General features: G+C 39.9%; 1 protein-coding gene across 6 annotated transcripts in view; it reads left to right on the forward strand.

Annotated features, from left to right (window-relative positions):
- The window catches only part of MPP4 (MAGUK p55 scaffold protein 4), a 46,373-nt gene extending 33,646 nt beyond the window's left edge, over positions 1-12,727 (forward strand). For all 6 annotated transcript variants that reach the window (XM_037043606.1, XM_037043605.1, XM_037043602.1 and 3 more), the window contains 4 exons: positions 2,512-2,605; positions 2,973-3,081; positions 9,420-9,554; positions 11,982-12,727. In XM_037043606.1, coding sequence (XP_036899501.1) covers positions 2,512-2,605; positions 2,973-3,081; positions 9,420-9,554; positions 11,982-12,173 — 530 coding nt within the window. In that variant the 3' untranslated portion in view covers positions 12,174-12,727. The remainder of the gene's footprint in view (positions 1-2,511; positions 2,606-2,972; positions 3,082-9,419; positions 9,555-11,981) is intronic.
- The last annotated feature ends 105 nt before the right edge of the window (positions 12,728-12,832 follow it).

The following is a 12,832-nucleotide window of genomic DNA, read 5'->3' on the forward strand; positions in this document are numbered from 1 at the left end:
CTGTCACAGCAACTGTGTTGTGATGTTTCCCAGGGACCAGATCCAGGTGGATAATGTGGCAGAAAGTCACCCTGAGGTTGTCTTGGTTTCTGCCCAAGAGGAAGCCTCAGCAGAAAGAGGCCAAAAGCGGACCCTCAGATACTTCAGTGTGTGGTAGAAATCACAAAAGACTAACTGGAATAGGGGTGGGTTTGAGATACTCAGCAGTGGTGGTATGGTGCTGGTAGGGTTTGCAAAATTACCCAAACATCCCCTGGGAGAGAAAGAGCCAGATCTTTCTCGAAATGTAGAGTAAATATCTTCCAATTCTAAAGGAGCCAATGGCAGCCAGCTTCAGTTAAGTAACAGTTTTCCTGCCCTGCTTTCTCTGCACTCCAGCCTTGGGGGGGTTATAAAACCATGGGAAGAGCAGTAGGAATGCCATGAAATGGAAAAGAAGTGAATGTTACTCACTTCTCTGACTTCAGTGACTCCCTGATTGGGGAGGAGAAGCCTAAAATACAAATGAAGTTCATAATTTTAATTGTTACATGAGGATGGACTTTAATTATTAAACTGAGATGGAGTTTTATTGCATGGCTGATGGACTTTTTTTATTTTTTAGCCTGAGAGTGATCAGCAGAGTCATGGGAATGGCTAGATTTTTATCTAGGGCCAGGGGAAGGTTGCTCCACAGAAGGGCACTGACAGACAAAGAAAGAAAACACTGCTTTATGATCACATCCCATAGGTTGTGCTTTCCTGGTATCCTTGGCATGGGCATTAATCTCAAAAACAAACACTACAAAAACAAAACAAAACAAAAATCCCTGATGGGTGTGGTTCAGTTGGTTGGGCACTGTCTACAAAGTGGAAGGTCATGGATTCAATTCCCTATCAGGGCCCATGCCTAGGTTGCGGGTTCAGCCCCAGGTTGTGGGTTCTGCCCCCATTTAGGGTGCGTATGAGAGGCAACTGATTGATGTGTCTCTCTCTTTCCCCCTCCCTTCCCCTCTCTCTAAAAATTAACAAATAAAATTTTTTAAAAACTACCAAATAATCATCGTATGTCAATAATCTGGATGAAAATAAAATGCTCACAGAACATTATAAGGAGTATGGATTGCCATCATTCAAAGTGAGAAAGTGTTTATCATATTTTGCTTTTAAATTGATTGGTATTAAGCTTAAAATGAATACCTCAGGTTATGTAAACACAAATTCACAGGCTTTAACATACTATATAAAATGCAGTCCAATAGAAGCCAAGGGGAAGGGATCATCATGGGTTCATAGTAACGTAATTTACTATCACCTGAGAACAACAGTTTTTACTAGAATTTCTTTTTAGTACAAAACTATGGGACAAGTGGCATAATTATAGCAACTCTAAGAATCTGAAGAAAGGTGTGAATAAAGAAAAAACAAAAATGGCCCCCACATAATGTTTGCTTTTTGAGCCTCTTGGATATCCTTAACTCCTTTTACCATTTAAAACCTTTTTAAAGCTCCTACTATAAATCAGATGTTGACCTTTTTTATCCTTAAACTTTGTCAAATGCAAATACACAAATACTTCATGAGTAAGGACAATTTGTTGTAATGCAGATTGAGAGACTAGCCTTGCAGCATATATAGGACACAGAGTTGGAACTGTGCCTTATTTATCTTTGTGTTGTGAGAACCTAGCATGGTAGCTGAAACATAGACACTCAGTAAGTGTTAGTTGACTAAATGCATGAGCAGACAATGAAGCACTTTTAGGGATTTGATGAACTCCTCTGTTCGATACAAGGTGCTACTTAAGTTGACTTTATAATCAAAGTGGTCATATTAACAAATTAAAGACTCCACCGATCTTTCCCTTCTAGAGAGTTCTAAAACTAATCACCATCTTCACTTGCATTTTAGTGCATCTGAGCAAGATTGCAGACTGTCATTGGCTTTCTCCATTTCAAATCTGAGACAATCTGTGTTAGTAGAAAAGATTAGTCTAGGGAGAGTCAGAACAGTGAGGTTCTTGTTTTCAACTTTGCTTTTTATTAGTCTATGTATGTGAGCAAGTAAGTTGCTCTCTAAAATCTTCAGTTAACTATGTAATAACACTTCACCTCACTAGGAGTATGAGAGATGAAATGAGGTCTTGTGAAATGCACTCTCTAAACCTAAGATATTGCTGGTATTGCAGCTCTGGAGCCTTTAGGTGTCTTAGGGCTCACACATAATTAACTTGTTTAGAAGTTAGAGCAACTGTTCCCTTAGGGCCTCCCTATCCTGGCTTAATACCTAATGCACACTTGTCCACACCATGATCAGCACATAAAGGTTTACAGGTTAAAACATTTTTATATGAGAACTACTTTCTTATCACCAATTCAAACTCCTTTTTGGTTCCAGCATTTTATTTATCTACCCGTTTATATATTCATTCATTTATCTTGATTGGACTTTTTTATTCAAATGCACATTGCTAATAAATCAAATCATTTTGAAAACTCTAAAATCTTCTGGAAAAATTCACTTTTTTGACAGATACTACTCGTTCCAAAAAGAGTTATGAAATGGATGGACGTGAGTATCACTATGTGTCAAAGGAAACATTTGAAAGCCTCGTGTATAGTCACAGGTAAGTTAGATATTCAGAATCTGATTCTTGCCTCCAGTTGTTTTACAGTTTATGCACTGCCCAAAGCTTCTAAGGTAACTTATCTTTATTTCTGAAGAAATAACCAAGGAAATGTACATTGATACGCTAGTACACCAATCACAGGGTTATGAGAGGGTGCAGAAGCGAAGTGCAAATTTTAGATAATTAGGAGAAGTCATCACAATAGTCCTAGATCTCTGAGTATTTTTTCTCCTGCCAAATGTCCGCTGTTTTCAAGTTAGCGAAGTCCGATATTTCATTTTATTCTGTAAGAGTTTATCTTCATGCTACTACTAATACTGTGTTTGTAGAGAGAGTTCTTGTTTTCTCTGTCCCACTCTTGCAGGATGCTCGAGTATGGTGAGTACAAAGGCCACTTCTATGGCACCAGTGTGGATGCGGTTCACGCTGTCCTTAAGGAAGGGAAGATCTGTGTCATGGACTTAGAACCTCAGGTGGGTATAGTAGACTGTTTTCCATCTTCCCAAAGTAACAAATGTATGCCATCCATTTTGTGCACATTCTACAGGTTTTATTCTGCTACTGTTATCCTTTTAAGGATAAGACCACTTTCCATGTCTAAGGGCCAGGATGTTATGTAATGGATCAATTGCCAATAGCTTGTCTTTAGTTCGGGAAGAAATTTAGTTTCTCAGGCACAATAACAGAACTGAGCAGCTGGCCATAAAGAAAACTTAGAATCTTGCTTTGACCTTGATCACCAAAGCATCAAGGTACCTTCTTCTAGAGAGAGTAAGATGGTGCTTTATACAAGGAGGTTCCCATATTGTCATATCTGTAGCTACCTCTCCAAGATTGTATGGGAGATAGAGCAGACGTGAGCAAATTAAGGTAACATAAAGAACATACAACGTTGCTGGTGCACTGTGAGAGCTGGGGCCCTGGATCACGTGGGCCTGGCGGGTCCTGAGGAAGAGCCATCTCCCTCCTCCAAAGATTTCTTGAAGGACCTGCAGATTCAGTCCTCCAAGAAAATCTGACCATGACTGGGTAGGACCTCCAGATAAATATTTAAACCTCCATCCCACTCATTTTTACATCCATGAAGACAAATCACTACCACAACAAAAGCTCGGAGAATTAAGAAATGCAGGAATGAAACCAAAAGTTCCGGGCAAACCAGAATTCGACTTTCTGCAAGGAAAAAGAAGAATTATTCACTCAAGACTAAAAACTACATACCTGGAACTGAGAGCTGGATGAGGTCAAAAAGCAACATTGAATGCAGAAGAAATGACTGACTTGTACAAGGAATTTTTAAGTAAAATTTTTCAGAAGAATGTTATTATAATAGAGACTGGTCAATGTGATTTTGCCATCACCTTCTTCATGGGAAGAGTGGCCTGGAGAGGATTCGAAACAAGCTAAAACTGAAATACCACCACCGGCAGATAGGAGCCCACATGGACCCACCCACCGCTCTCTGCTTCCAGGAGAAGTGGCTGGTTCTAAGGGCTCATTTCCCGAGGGAACTAAAAGCCTATAAGTGAACTGAGTCCCAAACCTTCTTCCTGGGGCCCCTTATCCTATGTCCTTGTAGCAGCAAGGAGAATGTGGGTGTGGCAGGGGCCACCCGGCTCTGTCCTAACTGTGGATTCCCAGCTAGCTCTTGGTCACAGAAGTGATGCGAAATAAAACCCAAGCACTGTGTGCCTATTTTGTTGTGGCTTTGAATTACACCAGTTTGAAACAGAATATGAAAGAACGAGTAAAACTTCAAACGAGTAAAAGTTTGACTCCTCGGGTGGAAAAGATTTGGAAGCTGCTGCAGTGTCTCCAGTCCTCAGTGACCACGCCCAGAAAGGCAGCTGCCCTGGGCTACCGTGAGGACAGACTTGGGAGCAGGTGCCGCTCTTCGGTCAAAGACCAGGTGACAGCAGAGGACTTCTGAGAGCTTTCCTCTGTTGGCGCCAGCGAGGTAGTAGAGCCTCAGTTTCTAAATAGTGTGCACTGGACTATGTTCCTCTGTTTAAATTTTTTTTTTAATCAGCATGGGTTGAATAAGCTTATACGGTTATGAAATGAGGAGATTCTTTGTATTGCATCCTGGAACGATGTGGCATGGAGGGTCACGGCCTGCCGGAGGAGACAACGCCTCAGAAGCCTAAGCAAAAGCCCCTTGGCAAGTAGTTTTTATTCCAAAATGAGGCAATAGAGTTGTAAGACTGGATTTTTTTTTTTACGGCTTATAAACTGCCACTGAATACGATTTCCGGAGAAATTCCAGTAACTGGAGAGAGCTTGTAACCCTGCCCCTGAGCCCCTCAAGGGCTGAGAGGATGAATGAGGGTGAGTGTGAGCACCTCGTCCGTCCGCGAGTGTCTGTGAGCCGCCTTGGTCAAGTGCGGTGCATGGACACATTTCCGTGTCCGTGGTCAAGTGCGTCTCCAGGAAGGACACTCTGCTCCGCGTGGGGCGGGCCTGCTCCCTGGTCTGTAAACCGGGGACGGGAGTCCATGCATCAGACACCATGGGACACGGTTTCACAGAAATGACACTGTGTCATTGGCTCCACTACTGCTGCTAACAGCAGATTCTCAGCCTGTCGCCAGCATGTGTGAAACTGTGCGCACCTGCACAGGAATGAAGAGAAGAGGGATAACCAGCTGGGTCAGGGTCCCAGACTGGGGCTCCGTGTGGGCGAGCCCAGAGGTCAGGAGCTGTTTCCTAGCTTTTAATCCCTCCTCTCTCATCCACTCAAATTCACCGAGTGACTTCAAGATCCTCGTCTTCTCCCTGAGTAAAGAGATGCTGGAATAAACAGCAACTTCCACTGGCATCCATTCTAATTCTTTTTGCACATCAATTCTTCAGAGACCTTGAGAGTGACTTTCCATAGTAACAGCAAAAGACAAGGCGATGACCCTTGGAAAGGAAATTTGTTTCCCGGAAGGCGAACTCCAGCACGGGTGGTAACGGTGTTCAGGGCCTTACAGACCGTTAAAGAGACGTTAGACTGTTACACGTCACTGCCTAAGGTGGCCGAGAGGGGCCATGGAAAGGGCGATGTGTTTGTAAACTCTGGAAAGACTGAGCAGCCGCACAGGTCGTGCTGTGAATAGGCTTTGCAGACGCAGGGGTGTGGGGATTACGTTGTCTGGGTCGTGAGCCTGGCACCCAGGTAGTCTGTGGGTCGGCACCTTGAGCGGATGGACCCTTCTGCTGGAGGCTTGGGGCCCACACCCTGGGATTGCATCGTACAGAAGAGTCTGTGAACCGTAGCCCTCCCGGTAGCTAAGATGCTCCAGGCCTCTAGAGGAAAGTCTCTCCAGGATTCACGGAACAGAAACTTATGAGTTCCGGTCAAGGGTGGCGGCGTAAGCAACCGTGAGAAACAGACCACTCAGTCGGTCCCCGGAGCAGGGAAGACTGAGAGCCTGGGACTTTGAATCACTTTGGATCCCAGCAGTTGCCTCCTTCCGACGATGCACTGGGCCTTGGGCAGGTCCCCGTCCATTGGGCAGGCAGAGTGACAAAGGGGACAAGTGCCATGCAGAGACTCCAGGCTTCTATCCCCATCAGAGCCCCTCAGGTCTGAGGCCTCAGAGACGCTGTCTTCACAGCTCCAAGGATGCTTTTTTCTGAGTGACATAAAAAGCAAACGTGTTTTATATTCAGACAAAGGAGAGCATAAGTGATTCTTTGACTCTGTAAAGTAAAAATTGTGAGTAAATCTTCCTTTGACAAATGTCAGCCGGAGGCAGGACCCCACGGTGATAACCCCAGCTGGAAGGGCGAAGGAGTTGCAGGCGTCTTGGTGCCTCCCGCTGCCCCCCACCCCCACCCCGTGAGAAGACTACGGCTGAGGTCCGGGGCACAGAAGCACTTGAGAAGCACCTACGAGGCCCGAGTCCCAAGTGGTTCTCCTGAAATAAATTACATGGCGGTTAGGCCTGAGGACTGGCAGAAGTGTTTTAGCAACTCAGGACCTAAGTGTAGTTTAAGTCTCAGCAACCTATGTGTTTTCTTTTTGTTATAATAATTTAATGTCAAAAAGTTTAACTTGACTCATGGTGTTGACTGTTGCTAGGTTCTTAAATGCTCTGAGTGAATTCACCAGAAATGACAGGGCTGTTTTCCTCTTTTTTGGATTCTTAAGTATTTAAGATTAAACTATGGAAAATATTACTTTAAGTCACAAATAAATGCAAAGAAATTGTAATTAAGGTTATTTTGAACCTAAAATTTGTATGTTCAGTTAAACAAGTATTGGACTGTTTTAAGACGATTCTCTGTCGCAGTCATATTCAAGTAAAGTATTTTTGTGGACTTTTAAATAATTACAGAATAAAGATTATCTCACTGTATTTTAAACTGCCTTTCCAAGAAAATGTCTGTGATTTAATGCTTATATTTTCTGAATTAAAAAACTAAAATAAAATTGAGTTTCTTTTTTAAAGATTTTATTTATTTATTTTTAGAGAGAGAGGAAGGGAGGGAGAAAGAGAAAGAGAGAAACATCAATGTGTGGTTGCTTCTCAAATGGCCTCCACTGGGGACCTGGCCTGAAACCCAGGCATGTGCCCTGACTGGGAATCAAACCAGCAACCCCTTGGTTCTCAGCCGGTGCTCAATATACTGAGCTACACCAGCCAGGGCAAAAATTGACAAAAAACAAACAAAAAAAACACTCAATGTGTAGGCTCAATTTCTTGTTTTTTTTTCTTTTAAATATGTATTGCATTTTTTTCATTACCATTTAATAACCTTATACCCCCACCCCTACCCCCAACAATCACCACATTGTTGTCCAGGTCCACGCATCTTTTTTTTCCTTTTTGTTTGATCCCTTCACCCCCTATCCTCCACCTCCCCTTACTGTCACCCTGCTTTCTATCCATGAGTCTTTCTCTATTTTCCTTGTTAGTTCATTTTGTTCATCAGATTCCACATATTAGTGAAACTATTCTCTGACTGGCTTATTTCACTTTGCATAACGTTCTCCAGGTCCATCCACACTGTCACAAAGGGTAAAATTTTCTTTTTTTACAGCCAAGTAGTAGTCCACTGTGTAAATGTCCCATAGTTGTTTTATCCACTCATCTACTGATGGACAACTGCGCTGCTTCCATATCTTGACAATTGTAAATAATGCTGCAATGAACATGGGGTGCTTATGTCCTTTTCAGTTAGTGTTTTGGGCCAATCTCTATAATACTTTTATTTTCTTTGCATTTTCTGTAGTCATTTAAATGTATACACATATCTTGTGTGGTAAAGAGAATCAGGGGACAATAGGCTTGTGGTGGCTACTCCAAGAGGAAATGCTGACCAAGACTGGGGCCGGGATGATGAGACTCCTGAGTGGGGTGGTGGCCAAGGTGGAGGCCTGGGTAGAAGCCCTTCACTTCCTCACAAAACCGAAAGGAGGATAAGAACCAATCTGAAAACAATAAACAACCAGAAGTGCCAGAAAATCAGACTGCATAGAACTCCGACAACCAAGGAGTTAAACAAACATTCACCAGATCGACGATGCCACAACACAGCAAAAAGGGTTGATGAATACCTACTCACCCAGATGAATACCTAAGGCCTCACACTGTCACAACAAAACAGGTGTCCTGAGACAAAGAAATATGGCCCAAATGAAGGAAGAGATCAAAACTCCAGAAAAAGAGCTAAGTGACAAAGAGATAGCTAACCTATCTGATGCAGAGTTCAAAACACTGGTAATCAGGATGCTCACGGAACTAACTGAGCTCAGTCGCAAAATGAAGGAAGAAATAAAAGCTACCCAAAGTGAAATAAAGCAAAATATACAAGGGACCAACAGTGAAGAGAAAGAAACCAGAACTCAAATCAATGATTTGGAACAAATAATCATCCAACTGGAACAGAATAAAGAAACAAGAATTCAAAAACATGAGGAGAGGCTTAGGAACCTCTAGGACAACTTTAAATGTTCCAATATGCGAATGATAGGGGTGCCAGAAGCAGAAGAACAAGAGCAAGAAGTTGAAAACTTATTTGAACAAATAATGAGGGAAAACGTCCCCAGTCTGTGGAAGGAAATAGACTTCCAGGAAGTTCAGGAAGCCCAGAAAGTCCCAAAGAAATTGGAACCAAAGAGGAACACACCAAGGCCCATAACCATTAAGTTACCCAAGATTAAAGATAAGGAGAGAATCTTAAAAGCAGCAAGAGAAAAGGAGACAGTTACTTACGAAGGAGTTCCCATCAGACTATCAGCTTATTTCTCAAATGAAACCTTGCAGGCAAGAAGGGGCTGGAAAGAACTTATATGTATGACCCATGGACATGAACTGAAGGGGGGAATGCTGGAGGATTAGAGGGTGCAGGGCAGAGGAAGGATAAAGGGGGACAATTGGGAAAACTGTAATAGCATAATCAATAAAATATACTTAAAAAAAGAGAATCATGAGGCAATAAGTTTGTTCTTACTTGGGTCAAAGCTGGTTTCAGTATGAAGATTTCAGCAGTATCGATGCAGGAGGTGATCTTCTGTGAGAGTCTGTCTGGGCCTTTGTCCTGTGAGATCATATATAGAATCCTACTCTCTTCAGTAAGGGTGTCATGGCCAGTAAGAGGAAGAGTCAGGATATGTAGTAAGTTTTGATTCTAAAACCCCCATCTCTTAATTATTATTAAAATGTCTTTTTTAGAGGTGAAATCTTAAGGGCACATGAGAATATACCCTGGCAAAAAATAATTAGTAATTTCTGGTCTTAGAAATTTGGCAAACATTCATGTTGACTCTAGAAAATTATTTTGACTTCTGTTTTGAAACTGCCTTAATTTTTCTGTGTAGGGTATTCAAGTGGCTCGAACCCATGAACTGAAGCCCTACATCATATTTATAAAGCCATCTAACATGAGTTGTATGAAACAATCTCGGAAAAATGCCAAGATCATAACAGACTACTTTGTGGACATGAAGTTCAAGGTAAGACATGGAGGAAATGGATAAATGCATTTTTTCTCCTAGTCAAAAATCACTATATTGTTTCCTCAGTACCCCTTTGTTATGGGATATAATTTCTGTTTCTAATGAATGCATTTATTTTTTTCTGAATACAATTTATAAATATTAAAATAAAGTTTAATAACTGCTATAATGCTACTCTTATTTTTTCCTTCTCTTTGGGTGGTCTAGCTCTAAAATGAGACCCTCAAATCAGTTTGCAAACCCACACAGAAACTGGGTGTTTTCAGGCACAAGCCTGAAATTTGTATTTAAAATGAATTATTTTACAAAAACATTTGAGAATTGACTTTTAAAATGCTTTGGCGGTCCTGAGCAGTGTGGCTTAGTTGATTGGGCATCGTCCCACACAGCAAAAAGGTCTCCAGGTCAAGTCCCGATCAGGACACACGCCTGGGTTGCGTGGTTCCTGGTCGGGTCATTTACAAGAAAAACCAACTGATATTTCTCTCCCTCTCTTTTTCCCTCCTTTACACTTTCTCTAAAAACAAATAATAAAATCTTTAAAAAGAATGAAAATACATTAACGAATATATGTATCTGATCTGTAATTTGATGTATCTTTATACATCTCTCTAAACATAAAATATTTTATTAATGATGATGCTAATAATAGAGGGGCCAAGCCAGGTGGAATTAATCATAAAATAAGAGAACTCTTTGTAAAATAAGTGATTCCTCCCCCCCCAGTTTTATATGTATATTTTTCATTAAATTCACTTTAAATATTCTAAGTCATAACATATCTTCAATAAGGTGTATACATCATAAGTGTACCCCTCAATGAATTTTTACACCCAGATGACCATTACCTTGATTAAGATATTACATCCATTTATTTTTTGTATGTGTGGTAAATAAACTAAATAAACCACATAACATAAAACACAAAACTTACCATCTCAACCATTTGTAAGTATATGTCAGTAGTGTTAAGTATATTCACATTGTGAAAAATAGCAAAACTTTTTTTTCTCATCAAAATTAAAATTTTGTCACACTTGAAATATGTGACAAATTTACATCCTATCTGTGCATAGGGGCCAGGCCAACCTCTGTGTCTGGCCAATTTTAGTATGTGTGTTGCTATAGTAAGCATGAGATATCTTTATATTACCCTTTATTACTTTTGATCTTCATATTTTTTGATGCGTGCTCTATGAAAGCCTGATTCTCCACTTGATCTTAGCCAAAAGGCCAAGAAGCAATGAAAGCCTGATTCTCCAATTTGCATTTCAGATATTGGAGTCCATGGATATAGTTTCTGAGTCTGAGTCTATGGGCATTTAAAATTACAATTATATTCTCATGTCTATGGCAATCTAAACAAATTAACAAAATTACATTTAGATCATGAGTATAGATACCTTGTGAAGGAGTATTGCCACAAGATTTCAGCACCTGCATTTATTTGTTTATGGTTGCATTGGAAACAAGTTGTACTGTTGTAAGTACAATAGTACATATGATAGTATTGTAGTATTGTAAAATACTATTGTATTGTTATAAAAAATGAGAAAATAACAGTATGAATTTAATGCATTAGTGCCAAGTGAAGGCCAAAGGCCCTTCACTGAATGAACATTTAACAATAGTAGAAATAGATAATATTACAGGTAAATTAAGTCATCATGAAGTAAAGTATAATCTAGGTATACCAAATTCAATAGAACATGTCATACCATTCTCATGCTAAAAGTGACCATTTTATATCTGCAAAATATTATCATTCTTATCAATTACATTCTATTTAAATGTCCACCTGAAATTTACATTTGCCCTAACTGGTGTGGCTCAGTGAATTGAGCACTAGCCTCTGAACCAAAGAGTCACAGATTTGATTCCCAGTCAGGGCCTATGCCTGAGTTGCAGGCCAGGTCCCTAGTAGGGGGCACGTGAGAAGCAACCACACACTGATGTTCCTCTCCCTCTGTTTCTCCTTCCTTTTCCCTTGGTCTAAAAATGAATAAAATCTTTTTAAAAATTTATGTTTAAGTTTTATTTATATTTAAGGTGTAAAATTTTTTTGTTTTATGTTGTGTATATATGTGTATAAACATATACACATATATACAAATTTGTGTATAAACAAATTTTTTTGTTTTATGTTGTGTTTAGATAATAGGATAAGATAACGTCGTCCAAATGAGAAGTTGAGAGGATTGGTCTGTCTACAAACTATTACTTAATTTTGTAAAACCTTGACCAGGGAGACATATGTAAGACTAAAGAGAGACATACAAGTTTTGTGATTTAAAATAAAGGACATTTATTTGACTTAATTTTTAAATAAATAGTGTGAAACTGAATGTAACAGCATAAACTGCATGTTATTTCTACTTGTCTCATTAAGTTTGTGGTATTTGTATTTTTCTGCTTCTCCTGAAGGATGAAGATCTACAAGAGATAGAGGATTTAGCACAAAAAATGGAGACTCAGTATGGACAGTTTTTTGATCACGTGATTATCAATGACAACCTGCAAGATGCATGTGCCCAGTTGTTGTCTGCAGTTCAGAAGGCTCAGGAGGAGCCTCAGTGGGTACCAGCAACATGGGTTTCTTCTGGTACTGAGTCTTAAGGGCTTCTGCTTAATGTTGGAGTTTTAACAGTGTTCATCTGTTACAGAGCTCTGGAATAGCTGCAATCTGAAACAGCAGTATTTGCCCTATTTAATATATGCAACTTTAAAAGTTCTGCAGTTTAATTACTCTTACTTGAAAAAATATTTGCATTGTATGCTTATTCAGTTATCTATTTGGCTCTTAGAGGAAGAGAAAAAAACTTGTTTTCCTTTACTTTTACAGCATTTGGTAGACTACGAACAAGGTCAAGTCGCTGAGTTTGAGAACCTTTCCCTGATTTCATATAGTCTGTATGATTCAGATAAAAAGCTTTCATAAATAAAACAAGTAATATTTAATTTCAGAAACTGCATTTTGCCTCATGAAATTTGTTTTATGAAAATGACATAAAAAGTGCATACTGGACTACTTCAGCAAGAAATGCGGGTTAATACACATAATTCACATTTAACATCAAAACCTATCTATATAAACCGCACTGCCCTCATCATTTTACACATCAGGTTACAAGAAAAAAGTATTCTGATCAGAGCTGCAGCAAATCATTAATTTTCCTGAAAATTAGTATCTACTTTTATGCCTAAATTAGGACAGGACAATGAATTTTAGTCCTAGAGACCAATAATCTGAGGAAACCACAAGATGAGAATGTTAT

This window comes from Sturnira hondurensis, unplaced genomic scaffold, assembly GCF_014824575.4.
Source record: "Sturnira hondurensis isolate 20B ecotype Veracruz unplaced genomic scaffold, ASM1482457v3 Scaffold0004136, whole genome shotgun sequence".
NCBI classification, from domain to species: Eukaryota; Metazoa; Chordata; class Mammalia; order Chiroptera; family Phyllostomidae; genus Sturnira; species Sturnira hondurensis.